Genomic DNA, 22,629 nt, shown 5'->3' with positions numbered 1-22,629 from the left:
CCTTCTGTTGCCAGATTAGGCACATCATCCTGCCGACCCTTCACAATTATCAGAGATCCAAGAAACGGGAAGTTAATGCCCTTGGCAAAGCCTGAGTCAGTGGGTTCCAAATCCATATAATCTCTGTTGAAATGGCAGGACCAAGTTCAGAAAATTCCAGCCAATGTCTCATTTCACAAATAATCAATTGCTTGGGATGTCCTAATGATGTGATAAAGTGCTACAAAATGCATATTATTTTCTCATGCATACAGGCCAGTGAGCCTAACATCAGTGGAAGGAAAATTATTGGAAAGAATTTTGAGGGACAAAATTAATCTCCACCTGGGGAAGCAAGGATTAATCAAGGATAGTCAGCATGGCTTTGTCAGAGGGAGGTCATGTCCAACAAATTTGAATATTTTGAGGCGGTGACTAGGTGTCTAGATGAGCACAGTGCAGTGCACATAGTCTTCAGTGAGGCTTTTGACAAGACCCGCATGGGAGACTGATCAAGAAGATAAGAGCCCATGGGATCCAAGGTAATTTGCCAAATTGGATCCAAAAGTAACTTTGTGGCAGGAGGCAGAGGGTGATAGTCAAAGGTTGTTTTTGTGACTGGAAGCCTGTGTCCAGTGGTGTACATCGGCAAGGTTTGGTGCTGGGTCCCTTGTTGTTTGTAGTGTACATTAATGATCTAGATGTGAACGTGGAAGGCATGATCAGTAAGTTTGCAGATTACACAGAAATGGTGGTGTGGTAAATAGCAAGGAGGAAAGCCTTAGAATACAGGAAAATGGAGACAGGATGGTCAGGTGGGCAGAACAGTGGCAATTGGAATTTAACCCTGAAAAGTGAGGTGATGCATTTTGGGAGGACTGACAAGGCAAGGATACACAATGAATGGTAGGACTCTCGGGAGTAGAGGACCAGAGGGTCCAAAGATCCCGAATGTTACAGGACAGGTGGGGACCCGGATTTGATTCCCGGTTTGAGTCACTATCTGTGCGGAGTCTGCAAGTTCTCCCCATGTCTGCGTGGGTTTCCTCCGGGTGCTCTGGTTTCCTCCCACAAGTCCCGAAAGACATGCTCATGTACCCGAACAGATGCCGGAGTGTGGCGACTAGAGGATTTTCACTGTAACTTCACATAAGCCTACTTGTGACACGAATGAAGATTATATTAAATAAGGTGGTTAAGACATATGGGATGCCCGTGTGGAGTTTCACATTCTCCCAGTGTCTGCGTGGGTTTCACCCCCACAACCCAAAGATGTGCAGGGTAAGTGAATTGGCCACGCTAAATTGCCCCTTAATTGGAAAAAAATAATTGGGTATTCTAAATTTATTTCAAAAAAGGCATATGGGGTGTTTGCCTTTATTTGCCAAGGCATAGAACAAGAGCAGGGAGGTTATGATGAAGCTGTATAAAATGTTGGTACTCTAGCTGTGTCTACAGTGTGGTTCTACAGAACTAGTGTGTGTAGTTCTGGTCGCCACACCATAGGAAGGATGTGATTGCACTATAAAGGGTGCAGAGGCGATTCACCAGGATGTTGCCTGGGCTGGAGCGTTTCAACTATGAAGAGAGGCTGGTTAGGCTGGGGGTGTTTTCCTTAGATCTGAGAAGGCGGAGAAGGAACCGGATTGAGGTGTACAAAATTATGAGGGACGACCTCCGGTGGTGGCCATGGAGTGAGAAGTTTCTTATTTGGTAGCTCCCGCTCGTGGTGGACTTTTGGGACCTTTGCCCCGATTTATCGTAGAATCATGGAATTTACAGTGCCATTCGGGCCAACGAGTCTGCACCGACCTTGGAAAGAGCATCCTACTTAAGCCCACGCGTCCACCCTATCCTTGTAACCCAGTAACCCCACCTAACGCTTTTTGGACACCAAGGGCAATTTATCATGGCCAATTCACCTAACCAGCACATCCTTGGACTGTGGGAGGAAACCGGAGCACTCGGAGGAAACCCACGCAGACACGGGGAGAACGTGCAGACTCTGCATAGGCAGTGACCCAAGCTGGAAATCGAACCTGGGACCTTGGAGCTCTGAAGCAACTGTGCTAACCACTGTGCTAACGTGCGGATTTAACCGGTAAAATTGGAGACTGTTGAGGCAGAGAAGAGGAATTCCCACCACTTTATGGAGTCGTGGACAAGAAGTGGTCTGCAAAGAACAGACTGTTGGGCAAAGAGGAGAGTGGATCCTGCAGCACAGGAAAACCTGGCGGAGGTTTAGGAGCTGGGATTGCCAGCCCAGTGGTCAATGGAGCAGCTGGTGAAATCCCTCCAGGAGAATTTCGCCAAGCAAAGACGTGAGTACCTGGCCCCGATTAAGACGGGGATTGATCGGGTGGAGCAAAGGTTGGAAGCCCAGGGACTGGCGATCCAGAAGGTGGAAGAGAAGCAGGTTGAGCACGAGTTTCAGCTAACTGCAATGGCAATGGAGATGGATCTGATGAGGGACCATCAGAAAAGGCTGCAGGAAAAGGTTGAGGATTTGGAGAACAGGTCGCACAGGCAGAATTTGAGGATCGTTGGCCTCCCGGAGGGCATGGAGGGATCGGACGCATGGGCATGCGTGGCACGTATGTTTGAGAAGCTGTTTGGTGAAGGTGCGTTTGCTCGACCCCTGGAAGTGGACAGGACACACAGAGCGCTTGCAAAGAAGCCGCGGGTGAATGAGCCGCCGAGCCGTTGGTGGTGCGAATGCACCGGTTCCTGGATAAGTAACAGATCTTGAGGTGGGCCAGGCAGACGAGGAGCTGCAAATGGGAAGACAACGAGCTGCGCATTTACCAGGACTTGGGTGTGGAACTGGCCAAAAGAGGGAGCTTTAACAAGGTTAAATTGGCCCTCTTCAAGAAGGGGGTGAAGTTCGGCATGTTGTACCCAGCTCGTTTGTGGGTCACTTACGAGGGCCAATCACATTACTTTGGATCGCCGGGTGAGGCGATGACCTTTGTCAAGGACAGGAGACCGGCAGGTGATCGAGGACATTGAACTTGGGGGCAAGTAATTTATTTTTGTTTTGAGCTCTGTATGTAGTGGTTTGTACCAATTTTCTGGGCAGTTGCTCAGTTTTGTGTGGGGGTTAACTTTATTCTTGTGGGGGGGATGGTGGGTGGTATTTTCTCTCTGTTGGTTGGGGATTGTGATAGTGATATTTTACATATGTATGTTCGAGCGGCGGGGTTTGGGGGGGGATGGGTAGGATGCTTGGCGCCATGGGCAGAGGCTATCAGGCTAACTAGGTGTGCTAGCTCACGGAAGCGCAGTGGAGGGCGAGCAGGTGACCAGTTTGACATGGGGGGTTGGGATTGTTGTTTTGTTAGTGGAGGGGATGGGGGGGGGGGGGGGGAATTGTTCTGCTGAGAGGGGAGGGACTGGCGTTGGGAAACAAATTGGAGGTCGAGGATGGTGGGCGCTAGAGGGCGGGCCTGAGGAGGTGCAGGACGCGAGCTGGAGGCTGGCCTTAGAAGGGCGATGGTTGATTGGTGGGTGGGTGTGGGGGGTGGGTGTGGGGGGGTGCGACCAGGCTGATCACTCGGAACGTGAGGGGGCTGATTGGGCCGGTCAAGATGGCTCGCATGTTGGTGCATTTGAGGAGGTTGAAGACGGACGTGGCAATGCTACAAGAGACACACCTGTGTTCCGGGGAAGACCAGACGGGGTTTGTTAAAGGCAGGCAGCTAACGGCCAACATTAAAAGGCTCCTAAATGTGATCATGATGCCCTCCGAGGGGATGGAGGTGGAGGTAGTGGTCACTATGAATGCGGAAAAGCCGACCGTGTGGAATGGAATTATTTGTGGGAGGTCCTGGGACGGTTTGGGTTTAGGCGAGGCTTTATTGACTGGGTTCGGTTGCTGTACCAGGCACCGGTGGTGAGTGTGCGGACGAATCGGCTGAGTTCGGACTACTTTAAATTGCACCAAGGGACAAGGCCAGGATGTTCGCTCTCCCAACCTTTTGTTTGCCTTGGCCAGAGAACCATTGGCGATGGCGCTGAGAGTTTCAAAGGACTGGAAGGGGATCGGGGGGAGGGGTGGTTTAACACAGGGTCTCATTATATGCAGACAACCTACTCCTATACATTTCTTTTTTTAAATAAATTTAGAGTACCCAATTCAGTTTTTCTAATTAAGGGGCAATTTAGCATAGCCAATCCACCTAGCCTGCACATCTTTTGGGTTGTGGGGCAAAACCCACGCAAACACAGGGAGAATGTGCAAACTCCACACGGACAGTGACCCAGTGCCGGGATCGAACCTCGGAGCCATGAGGCAACAGGGCTAACCCACTGTGCCACCGTGCTTCCGATACATTTCTGACCCGTTAGGGGGGATGGGGGAGATTATGCGGATCGTAGGGGAATTTGGCCGGTTCTCAGGCTACAAATTGAATAAGGGCAAAAGTGATCCAGGCAAGGGGCAGGAGAGGAGACTGGGGGAGCTGCCGTTTAAAGTGGTGGGAGTTTCCGTAATTTGGGAATTTAGGTGGCACAGGGATGGGAGCGGTTACATAAATTAAATTTGACCCGGCTAGTTAAGCAAATGAAGGAGGACTGTCAGAGGTGGGACATACTCCAGCTGTCACTGGTGGGGAGGGTACAAACCATAAAAGTTACGATCCTCCCGAGGTTTCTGCTTGGGGGGGGGGGGGGGGGGGGGGGGGCTGGCGCTGTCGAACTTTAGTAATTACTACTGGGCAGCAAATAAAGCCATGATCAGAAATGGGCAGTGGGGGTGGAGTCGGTGTGGGAGCGAATAGAGGTGGCATCATGCAAGGGCACAAGTTTGGGGACATTGGTAACGGCTCCTCTGCCGTTCTCGCCGGCCCGGTACTCCACAAGCCCGGTGGTGGTGGCAGCCCCGAGAGTCTGGGGGCAGTGGCGGAAGCACATGGGAGTGGAGTTGGTGTGGGCTCCAATTTGTGATAATCACTGGTTTGGCCCGGGGAGGCTAGATGGGGGGTTTCGGAGGTGGCAGAGAGCAGGGATTGAGAGGATGGGGGATCTATTTATTGATGTCAGCTTTCCAAGTGTAGAGGATTTGGAGGAGGTGTTTGAATTGCCGGGAGGGAATGGGTTTCGATAACTGCAGATAAGGGATTTTGTGCGAAGGCAGGTTGCGACCTTTCCGCTTCTACTGCCACAGGGTATACAGGACAAGGTAGTTTCTAAACCAGGGGTGGGGGAGGGGAAGGTTCGGATATCTATAAACAATTCATGGAGTGGCAGGAAACTCAGATAGGTGAGCTAAAGTGTAAATGGGAAGATGAGCTGGGAGGGGAAGTAGAGGCGGGTCTGTGGGAGGATGCTCTGAGCAGAGTCAACACGTCCTCATCATGTGCCAGGCTCAGCCTGATACAATTCAAGGTGGTTCACCGGGCACACGTGACGGTGGCCCGGATGAGCAAGTTTTTTGGGATAGAGGACTAGTGAGAGAGGTGTGCGGGAGGGCCAGCAAACCATGTCCATATGTTTTGGCAATGCCCGAAGCTTAGGGGATACTGGCAGGGATTTGCGGATGTCATGTCCACGGTACTAAAAACAAGGGTGGCGCCGAGTCCAGAAGTGACGATTTTCGGAGTGTCGGAAGATCCAGGAGTCGAGGGGGCGAGAGAGGTTGAAGTTTTGACCTTTGACTCCTTAGTAGCCCGGAGATGGATCTTATTAGCCTGGAGGGGCTCGAAGCCTCTAAAATCAGGGATTTGGGTTAGCAACATGGCTGGGTTTCTCAGACTTTGAGAAAATCAAGTTCGCCCTGAGAGGGTCAACTTTAGGGTTCGTCTGGAGGTGGCGGCCATTTATCGTCTTCTTCGGAGAAAACTAAATTGTCAGCAGATTCAATAAGATATGGGGGGGGGGGCGTTTAGGAGTAGGGGGGAGTTAGGCTATTTTGTTGAGAGAAGACAGGAACAATGGGAGATGGAGGGATGTGTTATGCACTGAACTGTGTGTGCATTTGTACTGTTTGTTATAAAATCATAAATGCCTTAATAAAATGTTTTATAAAAAAAAATTATGAGGGACATAGATAGGAAGAAACCTTTACCCTTAGTAGAGGGGTCAATAACTAGGGGGCATAGATTTAGGGTAAGGGGCAGATTTAGAGGGGATTTCAGGGGGAACCTTTTCACCTAGAGAGTAGTGGGAATCTAGAACTCACTGGCTGGAAGAGTGGCAGAGGCGAGAACCCTTACAACGTTTAAAAAAGTATTTAGATGGCACATCCGGTTGCGGCGATGCAGAGCTAAGCCGCAAATTTCGGCAGCTCCCGCGATAACGGACTTTTGGGCTCTCCAGAGGAGCCCCAACGGAACCCTTTTGATTTAATCCGTGTGGGAAGGTGAAGTAAGGTCCCCCCCCTTACGTTGTATGCCCGAGATTAGCGGTGGAGCGGCGGGAATAGAGGCTCTGGAGCAGCGGCAAAAACGAGGGGGAAAAAGCAAGATGGCGGAGGGCGGAGATGGAGCAGCATGGGGGCCAGACCAGCAGGAGTTCCTTAAGCGCTGTGTGGAGGAGCTCAAAAAGGAGGTGCTGGCGCCAATGCTGTTGGCGATCGAGGGGCTGAAGGAGACACAGAAGGCCCAGGCGGTGGAGCTTCGCGAGGTGAGAAATAAAACGAACGAGGACGAGGTCCTGGCGGTAAAAATGGAGGCGCACGAGGCAGTGCACAGGAGGTGGGCCGAGAGAATAGAATCGAGGTCCTGGAGAACAGGTCGAGGAGGAAGAATCTCCGGATTCTGGGTCTCCCCGAAGGAGTGGAGGGAGCTGATGCTGGGGCATATGTGAGTATGATGCTCCATTCGCTGATGGGTGCGGAGGCCTCTCCGAGCCCCCTGGAGCTGGAAGGGGCTCACCGGGTCCTGGCGAGGAGACCCAAGGCTGATGAGCCGTCAAGGGCGATAGTGGCAAGGTTCCATCGCTTCGCGGACAAAGAAAGTGTTCTGAGATGGGCCAAGAAGGTGCGGAGCAGTAGATGGGAGAATGCGGTGATCCGTGTTTACCAGGATTGGAGCGCGGAGGTGGCAAGGAGGAGAGCTGTCTTCACCCGGGGCAAGGCGGTGCTGCACAAAAAAAGAGTCAGGTTCGGCATGCTGCAGCCTGCGCGACTGTGGGTTACTTATCAGGACCGACACCATTATTTTGAAACGCAAGAGGTTTGGACCTTTATTCAGACGGAAAAATTGGACTCGAAATGAGGGGATGTGGTTGTGGGGGGGGGAGATGTTGGCTGTATACGGGGTTGTAAATATGGGTAAAGATTACTTCATGGGTGGGACGATGGATGGGGATGTGGGTAGAGTTCTGGTTAAAATTCCCCTTTTCTTTTTTTTCTTTTCTGTAGACGAGATGATGGGGAATGTGGGCGTCGGTGCTGGAGGGAGGCGAGATTCGGGGATGAGGGAACTGGGATAATGGCCGCAACAGGAGCTGCGCCATAGGGGGCGGGGCTGGCTCAGGAAAGCCCGGGCTTTTTCCCGCGCTAAAAAGGGGGGGGGGGGAAATGGAGGAAGGCAAGGAGGAGGAGAGACTCCCACACGGGGGAGATCAACGGGAAGGCGGGGGAAGCCGGGGTCAGCAGAAGTCAGCTGACTCACGGAAGTAATATGGCGGGAGCAAAAGTGCGAGATGCGGATCTAGCGGGAAGGGAGGGGGGGGGGGGGGACAATAGGGTTGCTGATGCACTGTCCGAGGGGGAACTGAAAATGGAAGAGGTGGTCGGGACGGGGGTTCCCCGCCTGGGGGACTGGAGGGTGCGGGAGGCGCGGGCACGGGACTGGCCTAAGATAGGAGATGGCTAGTCGGCGGGGGGGTGGGGGAAGAGCCCCCCAATCCGGCTGACCACGTGGAATGTGAGAGGCCTAAATGGGCCGGTTAAGAGGGCCCGAGTGTTCGCGCACCTAAAGGGCTGGAGGCAGACATGGTCATGCTTCAGGAGACACATCTGAAGGTGGCAGATCAGGTCAGGTTAAGGAAGGGATGGTTAGGACAGGTGTTCCATTCGGGGCTGGATGCGAAGAATAAAGGGGTGGCAATATTGGTGGGGAAGCGGGTGTCGTTTGAGGCCAAGAACATAGTAGCGGACAATGGAGGTCGATACGCGATGGTGAGCGGTAGGTTGCAGGGGACGGAGGTGGTACTGGTGAATGTATATGCCCCGAACTGGGATGAGCTGGATTCATGAACGGACGTTGGGGCGTATTCCAGACTTGGAGGAAGGGAGCTTGATAATGGGTGGGGATTTTAACACTGTTAGACCCAGCATTAGATCGTTCCAGATCTAGGACCGGGAAGAGACGGTTGCGGCCAAGGTGCTATGGGGGTTTATGGACCAGATTTGGGGGGGGCATTGATCCCGAAAGTGGAGGGAATGGAGTATTCGGCCATAGCCATTTCAGACCATGCCCCGCATTGGGTGGAGCTAGAGCTGGGGGAGGAGAGGGACCAATGCCCGTTGTGGCGGTTGGATGTGGGACTGCTGGCAGACGAGGAAGTGTGTGGGAGGGTGCGGGGGTGCATTGAAAGGTATCTGGAGGCCAACGACAACAGGGAGGTGCAGGTGGGAGTAGTGTGGGAGGCGCTGGTCAGGGGAGAGTTAATCTCCATCAGGGCTCATAGGGTGAAGAGCGAGGGCAGGGAAAGGGAGATATGGGGGAGATTTTAAGGGTGGACAGGAGATATGCAGAGGCCCCTGATGAGGGACTAATCAGGGAGAGATGAAGTCTCCAGACGGAGTTCGACCTGTTGACCACAGGGAAGGCAGAGGCACAGTGGGCGATATATGAATACGGGGAGAAGGCGAGTCGGATGCTGGCACATCAGCTCCGTAAGAGAATGGCAGCGAGGGAAATAGGTGGAGTCAAGGATGGCAGGGGAAGTATGGTACGGAGTGCGGGGAAAGTGAATGAGGCATTCAAGGCCTTTTACGAGGAGCTGTATAGGTCCCAGCCCCCAGGGGGAACAGAGGGGATGCGACGATTCTTGGACCAACTGAGGTTCCCGAGGGTGGAGGAGCAGGAGGTCGCTGGTTTGGGGGTGCCAATTGGGGAGGAGGAGCTGGTTAAAGGACTGGGGAGCATGCAGGCAGGGAAGGCCCCGGGGCCGGATGGGTTCCCGGTGGAGTTTTATAGGAAGTATGTAGACATGTTAGCCCCGTTGCTGATAAGGACCTTCAATGAAGCAGGGGGGGGAAAGAGAGAGAGAGAGAGAGACCCTGCCCCCGACAATGTCGGAGGCGACAATCTCTTTTGATCTTGAAGCGGGATAAGGACCCACTGCAATGTGGGTCGTATCGACCGATCTCGCTCCTCAACGTAGATGCTAAGTTGCTGGCAAAAATGTTGGCTACGAGGATTGAGGATTGTGTCCCAGGGGTGATTCACGAGGACCAGGCGGGATTCGTAAAGGGCAGGCTGCTAAATACTAATGTGCGAAGGCTCCTAAATGTGATAATGATGCCACCGGTGGAGGGAGAGGCGGAGATAGTGGCAGCCATGGACGCGGAGAAGGCCTTTGACCGAGTAGAGTGGGAGTATCTCTAGGAAGTGTTGAGGAGGTTTGGGTTCGGGGGAGGGTTTATTAGTTGGGTTAAGCTCCTGTATAGAGCCCCAGTGGCGAGTGTGGTCACGAACCGGCGGAGGTCGGAGTATTTCCGGCTGTATCGAGGGACGAAGCAGGGGTGCCCCCTGTCCCCTCTGCTGTTTGCAATAGCAATTGAACTTTTGGCCATGGCGTTAAGGGAGTCAGGGAAATGGAAGGGGGTGGTTCGAGGGGGAGAGGAACATAGAGTGTCACTGTACGCAGATGACCGGTTGCTGTATGTGGCGGATCCAGTGGATGGGATGGTTGAGGTCATGCAGATCCTAAGGGAGTTTGGAGACTTTTCGGGCTATAAGCTCAATGTGGGAAAGAGCGAGCTCTTTGTGGTGCATCCGGGGGATCAGGGAAGAGGGACAGACACCCTACTGTTGAGGAGGGCGGAAAGGAGCTTTCGATACTTGGGGATTCAGGTAGCTACGAGCTGGGGGGCACTGCACAAACTTAATTTGACGTGATTGGTGAAACAGATGGAGGAGAATTTTAAAAGGTGGGACATGTTGCCGCTCTCGTTGGCGGGCAGGGTACAGTTGATTAAAATGGTGGTCCTCCCGAGGTTTCTTCTTGTTTTTCAATGCCTCCCAATTGTGATTACCAAGGCCTTCTTTAAGAGGGTAAGCAGGAGCATTATGGGATTTGTGTGGGCGAGCAAGACCCCGAGGGTAAGGAGGGGGTTCCTGGAGCGTAGCAGAGACAGAGGAGGGCTGGCGTTGCCGAACTTGGGTGGCTACTGCTGGGCAGCCAACGTGGCGATGATCCGTAAGTGGGTGATGGAGGGAGAGGGGGCGGCGTGGAAGAGGTTGGAGATGGCGTCCTGCAAAGGAACGAGCCTGGGGGCGCTGGTGACGGCACCGCTGCCACTCTCGCCGACAAGGTACACCACGAGTCCGGTGGTGGCGGCAACGCTAAAGATCTGGGGGCAGTGGAGACGGCACAGGGGTGCGATGGGAGCCTCTGTGTGGTCCCCGATCAGTGATAACCATCGGTTTGTCCCAGGAAGGATGGATGGGGGGGTTTCAGAGCTGGCATCGGGCAGGAATTAGAAGAATGGGGGACCTGTTCATCGATGGGACGTTTGCGAGCTTAGGGGCGCTGGAGGAGAAATTTGGACTACCCCCGGGAAATGCTTTCAGGTACATGCAAGTGAGGGCGTTTGTGAGGCGACAGGTGAGGGAATTCCCGCTGCTCCCGGCACAGGGGATTCAAGACAGGGTGATTTCGGGCGTATGGGTCGGAGAGGGCAAGGTGTCGGCGATATACCAGGAGATGAAAGAGGGGGAGGCTTTGGTAGAGGAGCTGAAGGGTAAATGGGAAGAGGAGCTGGGGGAGGAGATTAAGGAGGGGCTGTGGGCTGATGCCCTAAGTAGGGTTAATTCCTCTTTGTGTGCCAGGCTTAGCCTGATACAATTTAAGGTGGTTCATAGAGCGCATATGAGGGGGGCGAGGCCGAGTAGGTTCTTTGGGGTGGAGGACAGATGTGGGAGGTGCTCGGGAAGCCCGGCGAACCATGTCCATATGTTTTGGTCATGCCCGGCACTGGAGGGGTTCTGGAGGGAAGTTGCAGGAATAGTATCCAAGGTGGTGAAAGTCCGGGTCAAACCAAGCTGGGGGCTAGCACTATTTGGAGTAGTGGACGAGCCGGGATTGCAGGAGGCGAAACAGGCCGGCATTCTGGCCTTTGCATCCCTAGTAGCCCGGCGAAGGATCTTGTTAATGTGGAAAGAGGCGAAGCCCCCCCAGCGTGGAAGCCTGGATAAATGATAGGGCAGGGTTTATCAAACTGGAGCGGATAAAGTTTGCCTTGAGAGGCTCTGCGCAGGGGTTCTAAGGCGGTGGCAACCGTTCCTGGACTATCTCGTGGAGCGGTAGATGAAGGTCGGACAGCAACAACAGCAACCCAGAGGTGGGGGGGGGGGGGGGCATCGTTCGTTTGGGGGGGTGGAGGTTTTTTTTTCTGGGGGGCATTTGAGCAAGGAAACATATGAACGATCCGGAAAACTGACATGTACGGGAGGAATCCAATGTACAAAGTTCTGTATCCTATTGACTTGCCATGTTCATGTCTTGCCATGCGAGCTTTCTTTATTTTTGTAACGGGGGCGGGGGGGGGGTTTGTTTGTATGATTGAAAATTTTGTTGAAAAATTCTTAATAAATATATACATTTTAAAAAAGTATTTAGTTGAGCACTTGGAACAGCAAAGGATAGAAGTCTACAGACCAGTGCCGGAAAATGGAATGAGAATAGATAGGTTCGGGATGGCTGGCACAGACACGATGGGTCAAAAGGCCTCATTCTGTGCTGTAAAACTCTAGAATTCCCTTCAGAGCTTATAGTATACAGATAACTAGGTTCCTGCTTGCTATCCAAAGAATGAACAAACTTACATTCATATGGTAGCCCTCACATTCTCAGTGCTGCATAACCAATTAGTCGCTGCTGTAAGCAGGGAAATGTGCCAGCCCATTTGCAAACAGCAAGGCCCGACAAATAGCAATGGGATTAATGACCCAATAATCTCCTTTAGTGACGCTGGTAGAGATAAATATTGGCTTTGACACTAGGGAAATCTCCCCTGCTCTTCTTCAGAATAGTGCTATGAGATCTTTTACATCCATCAACGAAACCAGACGGGACCTCAGATAAACAGCACCTCCAATGGTGCAACATTCCCTTGGTACAACACTGCACTGGAGTGTCAGCTTAAATTGCGTCAAGTGTTTAGTAAGAGAGTCTTGAACTCCTAACCTTGTGACTCAGAGATGAGGATTCCACCACTGAGCCAAGTCGGACATGCAATGTGAATACTTTGGGGGGGGGAAGAGACGGACCAAGTGAATGTAGACGTGGAAAGGCACAGAAACCTTATTTTACAGCAAGAATTTCTGTATTATATTAAAGTTAATTTATTACAACTTCCTTGCGCACATTGGTGAAATGCTCAACACATTACTGGCAATGATTAAAATAAATGAGCCACACTGTGGTGTCAATGGCAAGTAGCTCCACCTCCACCAGTTAGTCTTGCATCGATTTTGCTTTGTCAAATGCAGCAAAGCCAGAGCCATCAAAAAGGATTTTTATTAACCTAGCTTGGACAATCTGCTGCATAACTCTATTGGTTGTTTTCAGTGTTCTGTGGACAGGAAACTGGCAAAGCACACTCCATACTGCTACTCCCATCACTCCCCAAAGAGAGGTAAGTAAACACTACGGTACAAATGGTGCCAGTACCATACTGGTAAAAGCAGCATAAATGGTTTGTTCATCCAATCTTATCACAGCTGGGTTCAGTAGCTTTTCCAAAAGTAGTTTATGGCTTCTCTGAACAAAGGTCAAAAGCAATCACCATTTGAAACAAAACACTGGGTAAAACACTTTTTGCAATTTCTTTTTTTTTTCTAAATGTTGGAATCTGGTGCAAGTACTGCAGACTTGCAATGGTGGAAACACAAACAGCAAATTATTCGAAATGGTACATGACTGATCTAGGGGATTTTCATATTTTGTTACCATTCCAGTTATTTATCAATCAGATCCTTGAATCAATAGAATTCAAGTCCTAAAACGTTCTATGAAAGATGCCTTTTTAATAATCTTTATTGTCACAAATAGGCTTACATTAACACTGCAATGAAGTTACTGTGAAAAGCCCCTAGTCGCCACATTCCGTGCCTGTTCGGGTACACAGAGGGAGAATTCAGTCCAATTCACCCAACAGCAAGTCTTTCGGGACTTGTGGGAGGAAACCGGAGCACCTGGAGGAAGCCCACGCAGACGGGGAGAACGTGCAGACACCGCACAGTGACCCAAGTCGGGAATCGAACCTGGGACCCTGGCGCTGTGAAGCAACAGTGCTAGCCACTATAATACCGTACAGTGCGCGTTAAACTCACATCAGTGCATATAGAGCCAAATATTTTCTGAAAGGGTTTGTTGAAACTTTTACTTAGTTTATTTAGAGTACGATGCCCAGCACGACGTACAAAAATGCACACAAGAACTTGCGATGGGCAATTTAGGAAGAACTTTACTGCTATTGAGAACTTTTAACTGAATATCTAGAGCTGGAGTAGAATGTATACAACAGCATTCATTCTGTAATTGGTAAGTAAAGTGCGTCAGTACAGTATCAAGTTACCCCTTATCTGTAACAGCTGTAAGAGCCTGACATAAATCCAATACAGCGCTCAAAAAAGTGTGGTGAAAAGCTAGACTTTACCTTTAGAATTTCTTCCACGCAATTGGCTTCATTTGACAATGTTTCCTGCAAGAAAAAAATTAAAATATTCCGTGAAACACTGAAATAAAAATCACAATATAGTAGTCAGTAAAATAAAACCCTTTGTAATTAAGTAATGTCGCTGAAACTTGCTGAATTTACTAATTTTTAGCAACATAATTTTAATTGAACACAAGCCAATAGGTTAAATAGGGCAAAGTAATTGTATTACAACCTCAGGTGATTTGGAAGCCTCAACAACTTTTGATCATTATTTTTTTACCAGATAATGCCAACTTTTATTTAATAAAGTTGAAAAGTGATGGGAATGGTTCATATCTTCAGGGTTGCCCTTCAATTTCACCCACGTGGTAAAATCATCAGGCACGGCCCAAACCTCATTTGAATCTGATTAAATACTCAGGATCAGATTGGGGGCTCAGTTTTGTCAACGGACCACGCATACTGTTTAAGTGACATCAGGTGGACACACATTTGAGGTGTTTGTGGATCATTTCAGAGATAATCATGATGCTTTAGCACAAGCCCCAGTTCCTAAATTGCCAGTGGCAAGTAAAACAGCTAACTGGCTCCTTTTGTGAACAGCAAAACCTAGTCAAGGAGCATTAATTCTATGTCATTTGACAGGGGTTAAAGCATTAGTGTAGGGGCAAGAAATCAGCTGTATGAGGTGAGCTTGGAACATGCTGAACTGGACAACTTCTTTTAGTGCAGATTTTTCACTAGCACTTCAAAAGCTTTTTATTTCTGTTAACTTCCAGTTTATGCCTCTATGTACATTAGGCAGCAAAGTTTTGCCAAAACAAAAGTCATTTTGTCATGTTTCTTAGTTTTGTTCCAAACCAGTGTCCAATTCTCTACAATACATGGAAAGTAGTTATTTATCAACCAGGATTGAAGAATGATGAAAGATCTTACAATTAATTGAGCATTAGAACCAGACAATCCCAGGCATGCATTCTGAAATGCTGTTCTATAGACTATACATTATGCACTTGAAATTTATAATAATATAATAATAATCTTTATTCGTGTCACAAGTGGGCTTACATTAATACTGCAATGAAGTTACTGTGAAAATCCCCTAGTCGCCACACTCTGGCGCCTGTTCGGGTACACTTGAGGGGGAATTCAGAATGTCCAATTCACCCAACAAGCACGTCTTTCGGGACTTGTGGGAGGAAACCAGAGCGCCCGGAGGAAGCCCACGCAGACACGGGGAGAACGTGCAGATTCCGCACAGATAGTGACCCAAGCCGGGAATCGAACCCAGGTCCCTGGCATTGTGAAGCAATAGTGCTAACCACTGTTCTACTGTGCCGCCCATATTGTATTATATAGAAAGAACCTTCTGACTATCGATGCCAATTTTAAGCATAATCTATCTACCAATTCTTACTCTAATTTGCACAGTAAACAAGCCTCATAGTAGAGTTTTTCCATCTGTCTGATAGCAGCCCAATTTTTTGAACAATCTTTTCCTAAACAACCAGGTTTATCAGAGTTTAGCCGCATCTCAAGGGCACTGAAGCTAATGAGTTATTTCTTCCCCCCTGTGTAACAAACACATTGGTAAAGACACACTAGAAACATTAATCCTGGACCACCTAAATTCAAATTGTGCATGAATGCATTGAAGGGAGTCCAAGGAATAAGTCAAGGTAATTCCAAGAGTTGGGAGCAGATTAAGTGGCCATCAGAATTGTATTGATAGCCTTTTACCTAAAGAATGTCAAGCCCTGTCTTTAAAATGGTGAAACAAATGGATGATATAAATGAGGGAGTCGCAGCGTGGCAGGGAGTGGTTTTGACAACTGTGGGGAATAAAAATTAAAACATGAAATGTTATTTCAGTAAAATCCTAGTTCTAAACAGGAACAATGGAACAAGGGCTGGGTGTTTGGAGGAACGTATTAGAGCCCTGCACAATGGGTAGGTCTTGAAATCATTAATGCAATCCACTACACTTCTTTTTCTGATCGGAGAATATTAGCCATGCTGGAGCACTCTTATGCACCACTCTAATGCTGCTTTTATATTCAGTTTGTGTGATACAGAAATACTTCAATCTAAAGTAGTTCTATTCGTCAGATGCCTGAACTGTGGAGTCACCTGGTTGATATTCTAGGGTAAATTCCACGGCACCAGTGCTAACAAAGAAAAACTGCTCATGGGCAGCAATATTTGACAGTAGCGATTGCACCTTCCATTCTGGCTGCAAGACCATTGCAGATGTTTGAAAATGCTTCAGAGATGGCAAGTGATAAGGCAGCGAGGCAGCTGGCCTGAATGGGTGATGTTTCAGTGACCAATCATGGCTGCATTTTACATTGTTAATACTCAAATGCACTTGCCAGGGGAAAAAAACACCTTAAAAAAACTGTTTGTACAACACTGCTGCTGGGGCAGCACTACAAGGTTAAAAAAGCACCAATCACAGCTCTGTGGATACATAGATTACATAGAACATACAGTGCAGAAGGAGGCCATTCGGCCCATCGAGTCTGCACCGACCCACATTAATCCCTCACTTCCACCTTATCCCCGCAACCCAATAACCCCTCCCAACCCTTATGGACACTACGGGTAATTTAGCATGGCCAATCCACCTAACCTGCACGTCTTTGGACTGTGGGAGGAAACCGGAGCACCCGGAGGAAACCCACGCGGACACGGGGAGAACGTGCAAACTCCGCACAGACAGTGACCCAGCGGGGAATCGAACCTGGGACCCTGGCGCTGTGAAGCCACAGTGCTAATCACTTGTGCTACCGTGCTGCCCTAGTGATTTCCATTTTCCTACTCAACATGCATACATTATCTGGTGACTACAGTAACAAAATGAAAGCAGTTTTGCTATCTCACTCGTTAACAACTACTTCAGGTAACGATCACATGTAAACAATACAAAAGAACTACCTGGTCAATTACCCAACTCAATTCAGGAATACCTACCTACACTCAGCAAAACAAGAACGGTAACAGACAAGACTGTGCTTTTTAAAATGCAAGCTGACCGTCTGTGAAAATGGCTTTCAGAAGACAAAAAGAATCAAGAGACAGAGAAGACAGAGAACAGAGGACAAGGCAATGAGAAACTATTTACTGCAACAGTTACCTGAAAATCTGGCAGCCGATTCTGGATATACCCAACTGTCATTTTATACTGTGACATTTATTTAAGGTCTAGTTATCTTCTTCGGATTTTGACATTAAGCAGCATTTGGAAAGAATGGCAAGCAATTACCCTGCAGCTGGAAAATCCACTGGGGGATGGCCTCGAAGTAGCTACGAAACTCTGCTGGGAGTAATGTCACAAAAACAGCAGCATGACATCATTCACAAGTATATGGCATAGCAAGGATAGGAAGATTCTGGGAGTCTTGTTTACTCTTGGATACAGTACTCCTAGCTTGAAAAGAACACAAGAACTAGGTTCATGAAAAGGCCATTTGCCCCTTCAAGCCTGTTCCACTGTTCTGATTGTGGCCTCATCGCCACATACTTGACTGCCCCCAATAACTCTCAACTCCCTCCTCGTTAACTGTAATAAAACTCGGCCTTGAATATATTCAGTGACCCAGCCTCTACTGCACTCTGGGGAAGAGAGTTTAACATGGCACAGGCAGCATGACTAAAGGAGGGGCAGGACTGGCAGCTCAATGTTCCGGGTACAGATGCTATAGGAAAGATAGAACAGGAGGTAAAAGAGGAGGGGGAATTGCGCTTTTGATTAGGTCAGCATCACGTCAGTACAGAGAGAGGATATATCCGAGGGTTCGCCCACTGAGTCTATATGGGCAGAACTGAAAAATAAGAAGGGTGAGATCACTTTGATAGGACTGTACTATAGGCCCCCAAATAGTCAGCGAAAAGCAAGAAGCAAATATGTAAGGAGATTACAGATAGCTGCCGGAAAAATAGGGTGGTAATAGTTGGGGACTTTAACTTTCCCAACATTAACTGGGACAGTTATAGCACTAGGGGTTTGGATTGAGCGAAATTTGTTGAGTGTATTCAGGAAGAATTCCTAATTCAATATGTGGATGGCCCAACTAGAGAGCGGGCAAACCTTGACCTCCTCTTGGGGAATAAGAAAGGGCAGCTGACGGATGTGTTAGTGAGGATTCACTTTGGGACCAATGGCCATAATACCATTAGTTTTAAGATAGCTATGGAGAATGATAGTTCTGGCCCAAAAGTTAAAATTCTAAATTGGGGCAAGGCCAATTTTGAGGGCATGAGGCAGGAACTTTCAAAAGTTGATTGGGTGTGCCTGTTTACAGGCAAGGGGACAGCTGGTAAGTGAGAGTCTTTCAAAAAGGTGTTAACTAGGGTTCAGGGTGAGCACATTCCTCTTAAGAGTGAAGGGCAAGACTGGTAGAAGGAGAGAACCCTGGATGACTCGGGATATTGAGGCCATGGTCAAAAGGAAGAAGGAGGCATATGACATGCATAGACAGCTGGGAGCAAGTGGTTCCCTTGAAGAGTATAGGGCTTGTCGGACTAGAGTTAAGAGAGAAATCAGGAGAGCAAAAAGGGAACACGAGATTGCCTTATCTGCCAAGAGAAAGGAAAATCCAAAAAGGTTTTACAGATACATAAAGGGTAAAAGGGTAACTAGGGAGAGGGTAGGGCCTCTTAAGGATAAATAAGGTCATCTATGTGCAGATCAACAAGGGTTGGGAGAGGTCCTAAATGAATATTTCTCGGCAGTATTTACTGTTGAGAAAGGCACAAATGTTAGGGAAATAAAAAGTGATGTTTTGAGAAGTGTACATATTACAGAGAAGGAGGTGTTGGAGGTATTAAAGCGCATAAAGATAGATAAATCCCCGAGACCTGATGAAATGTATCCCAGGACATTGTGGGAGGCGAGAGAGGAAATTGCCGGCCCCATAGCGGACATATTTGAATCACTGACAGCCACAGGAGAGTTGCCTGAAGATTGGAGGGTAGCAAATGTTGTGCCCTTGTTTAAGAAGGGCTGTAGGGATAAGCCTGGGAACTATAGACCAGTTAGCCTTACTTCTATAGTGGGTAAATTGTTAGAAGATATTCTGAGGGACAGGATCTACTGGCATTTAGACAGGCAAGAGCTAATTAGGGAAAGTCAGCATGGCTTTGTAGGGGGAAAGTCATGTCTCACGAATTTGATTGAGTTTTTTGAAGCAGTAACCAAGAAGGTAGATGAGGGGAGTGTGGTTGACGTTGTCTCCATGGACTTTAGCCAGGCCTTTGACAAAGTACCACATTGTAGGTTGTTGCAAAAGGTTAAAACTCACGGAATCCAGTTGGATACAAAATTGGCTCGGCGACCAAAGCCAAAGGGTAGTTGCGGAGGGTTGTTTTTCAAACTGGAGGCCTGTAACCAGCAGTGCGCCTCAGGGATCGGTGCTGGGTCCACTGTTGTTTGTTATATATATTAATGATTTGAATGAGAATGTAGGAAGCATGGTTAGTAAGTTTGCAGATGACACCAAGATTGGTGGCATAGTGGATAGTGAAGAAAGTTATACAAGATTGCAACAGGATCTTGATCAATTGGGCCAATGGGCCGCAGAATGGCAGATGGAGTTTAATCTGGATGAATGTGAGGTGATGCATTCTGGTAGGTCAAATCAGGGCCGGACCTGCTCAGTAAATGGTAGGGAGTTGGGGAGAGTTACAGAACAAAGAGATCTAGGGGTACAGGTTCATAGCTCCTTGAAGGTGGAGTCGCAGGTGGACAGGGTGGTGAAGAAGGCATTCAGCATGCTAGGTTTTATTGGTCAGAATATTAAATACAGAAGTTGTGCAAGACATTGGTAAGACCACACATGGAATACTGTGTTCAGTCCTGGTCACTCTATTATAAGAAGGATATTGTTAAACTAGAATGAGTGCAGAAGAGAGTTACGTGGATGCTACCAGGAATTGATGGTCTGAGTTATAAGGAGAGGCTGGATAGGCTGGGATTTTTTTCCCTGGAGCATAGGAGGCTTAAGGGTCATCTTATAGAGGTCAATAAAATAATGAGGAGCATAGATAAGGTAGAAAGTCAACGGGCTGGATTCTCCGCAGCCCCATGCCAAAATCACGTTTGGAGCGGGGCGGAGAAGCAACTTTTGTGCCGGTCCGGCCATTTTCCGGGACCCGAGAATGTTCGGGAGTGTTCGCGGAGTACTCCGTGCGGCTGGGGGGCCCGCCCAGCGATCCTCCGCTCCCAACCGGCCGAGTTCCCGACGGCATCATTCTAACCACCTATTGCCGTTTGGGAACCTCGGGTGGCGGCTGTGGACTCAGTCAGATGCAAAAGAGGCTAGAGGGGAAATTTTTTCAAACGGAGGGTGGTGAGCATCTGGAAGGAGCTGCCAGAGGCAGTGGTAGAGGTGGGTACAATTTTTTCTTTTAAGACAGTTAGACAGTGACATGGGCAAGGTGGGTATAGAGGGATATGGGCCAAATGCGGGCAAGTGGGACTAGCTTAGTGATAGAAACTGGGAGGCATTGACAAGCTGGGCCGAAGGGCCTGTTTCTATGCTGTAAACATCTATGACTCTATGACCACAGTGGTTAGCACTGCTGCCTCACAGCACCTGGACCCGGGTTCAATTCAGGCATTGGGTGACTGTCAGTGTGGAGTCTGTATGTTCTCCCAGTGGCTGCGTCGGTTTCCTCCAATCCAAAGATGTGCAGGCATGGGGAACTGGCCATGCTAATATTATTATTTTTTAAATATAAATTTAGAGTACCCAATTATTTTTCTCCAATTAAGGGGCAATTTAATGTGGCCAATCCATCTAACCTGCACAACTTTGGGTTGTGGGAGTGAAACCCACGCAGACACGGGAGAATGTACAAACTCCACAAGGACCAGGATCGAACCCGGGTCCTTAGCACCGTAGGCAGCAGTGCTAACCACTGCGCCATCGTGCCGCCCGCGGCCATGCTAATATTGCCCAAAGGTTAGGTGGGGTTACAGAGATAGGGGCAGGGGATTGGGCCTAGTAGGGTGTTCTATCAGAGCAAGGGCCGGTGCAGTTTCTATTGGCTGAATGGCCTCCTTTTGCACTGTTGGGATTCTCTGATTTATTTTTAAAAATAAATTTAGAGTACCCAATTATTTTTTCTCCAATTAAGGGGCAATTTAGCGTGGCCAATCCACCTACCCTGTACATCTTTGGGTTGTGGGGGTGAAACCCACGCAGACATGGGGAGAATGTGCAAACTCCACACGGACAGTGACCTAGGGCTGGGATTCGAACCTAGGTCCCAGTACTAACCACTGCACCACATGCCACTCTGGATTCTATGATTTCTAAGAAGCAAATTTTCCTCATCTTAGTCTTTAATGGGAGACCCCAAACTTTTAAACAGTGCCTCCTAATCCTAGACTCCACCACAGGGGGGAAACATCCTCTCATTATTCACTCTTGTCAAGTACCCTCAGGTGATCTTATGAAAACATATAAGACCCATCATTCTCCTAAATTCCAATGGGTATAGGGTATAGGCCCAGCCTGTTCAACCTTATCTGACAAGTTAACCCCAGGAATCAGTCGATGAACCTTCTTTGAATTGCTTCTAATGCAATTACATCCTTTCTTATGTAAGATGACCAGATCTACACACAGTAGATCCGATCCATAACAAAGACTGCAGCTCCTCTGTCACTCAATGGCTAACTCTCAGTGGTTTGCCAGTCATTCATCATTGTGGGCAATAGTTTCATCTTGGAAAGAAAAGAGAGCACAGAACCTATATTCACAATGGAAATCAAGCCTAATAATTTAAGCCACTAATGTAGCACTAACAGTGCGGGGCAGGATAGATAACAATCGAGTTTTCAGTTCTTTATTACTGGCATTGAGTACTCTCTCTCCAATGTGCTCTAATGAGTCTTGAAGAGTCTAAAGTTGGCTTTATCTGACACGTATGCACACTGACATTCATTTCATAGGAGAGGGGACACGAGATAAGGATCATGAGCTGCAAGCCCCAGCTGATTTTCCTCTTACTGCAGAGACACAAAAGACCAATTTTAACCACACTGCAGCCCTGGGTAAAAGCAGCTAGAAGAACTAGTTGTATTTAGCCAATATCTTTTTCACCTTGAAGAAGTCCCAAAGTGCTTCACAATCAAAGTACTTTTTGAAGTATGTGTTGGCTGTCACAGAAACTAAATTTCACATAACAATGTGCCCCAAATTGTAATTAATGAAATGGTCAGATAACCTTTTTTCCCTTCAATTAAGTGGAAGTCAATAAATATTGGCTAGGACAGAAAAATAACTCCCCCGGCTTCTTTGATTGTGCTTTAATGAAGTGAGTTGGAACATTTTTCTGCATATAGGTGCTATATAAGTGCAAGTCACAGTTTTGCATCAAATAGTAACACGAGATCATCTACATCTACACGATTGGCTAGGCAGGTTCTCGGGTCAATGGCTCATTTGACAGACGGCACCTCTATTATGTCATCTCAAAAATAATGAGAATTTATTATTTTTACTAAGTTTTAAGCTATTGGTGACACTAATCTAACTGGAATTGATTATGTTTCATTTGTCATTCGAAGAGCTGCTGAAAAAATTCCAGATGGATGAGCTGTGTGCCGGTGATACAGGCAAATTCTTTTATTTCAGTCTTCAATCAAGGTCTAGCATAGATACTTCAGCACTCTCTGAATCCAAGCAAAACTATATACAACCAATTAACTACTGCGGTAAAGAGGGGGATTCAAATTGGCTGGTCCTGGCTTTGTATTCATTCCAACAGTTAGAGGTTACAGATCATCTTTATTATTGTCACAA

At 48.3% G+C, this 22,629-nt stretch overlaps 1 protein-coding gene and 1 long non-coding RNA gene across 3 annotated transcripts in view; one reads left to right on the top strand and one right to left on the bottom strand.

The window, feature by feature from the left end:
• Positions 1–22,629, bottom strand: part of LOC140408708 (AF4/FMR2 family member 4-like) — a 249,897-nt gene that overhangs the window by 99,425 nt on the left and 127,843 nt on the right. For both annotated transcript variants that reach the window (XM_072496296.1, XM_072496295.1), the window contains exon 4: positions 13,814–13,858. In XM_072496296.1, the coding sequence (XP_072352397.1) occupies positions 13,814–13,858 (45 nt within the window). The remainder of the gene's footprint in view (positions 1–13,813; positions 13,859–22,629) is intronic.
• Positions 12,682–22,629, top strand: part of LOC140408709 (uncharacterized) — a 54,214-nt gene continuing 44,266 nt past the window's right edge. Inside the window, exon 1 of the long non-coding RNA XR_011940175.1 lies at positions 12,682–12,790. This is a non-coding gene — a long non-coding RNA (uncharacterized lncRNA). The remainder of the gene's footprint in view (positions 12,791–22,629) is intronic.

The sequence above is a fragment of the Scyliorhinus torazame genome, chromosome 3, assembly GCF_047496885.1.
Source record: "Scyliorhinus torazame isolate Kashiwa2021f chromosome 3, sScyTor2.1, whole genome shotgun sequence".
NCBI classification, from domain to species: domain Eukaryota; kingdom Metazoa; phylum Chordata; class Chondrichthyes; order Carcharhiniformes; family Scyliorhinidae; genus Scyliorhinus; species Scyliorhinus torazame.
The sequence above is the reverse complement of the archived record's forward strand: the minus strand, read 5'-3'. Positions and strand labels throughout refer to the sequence as shown.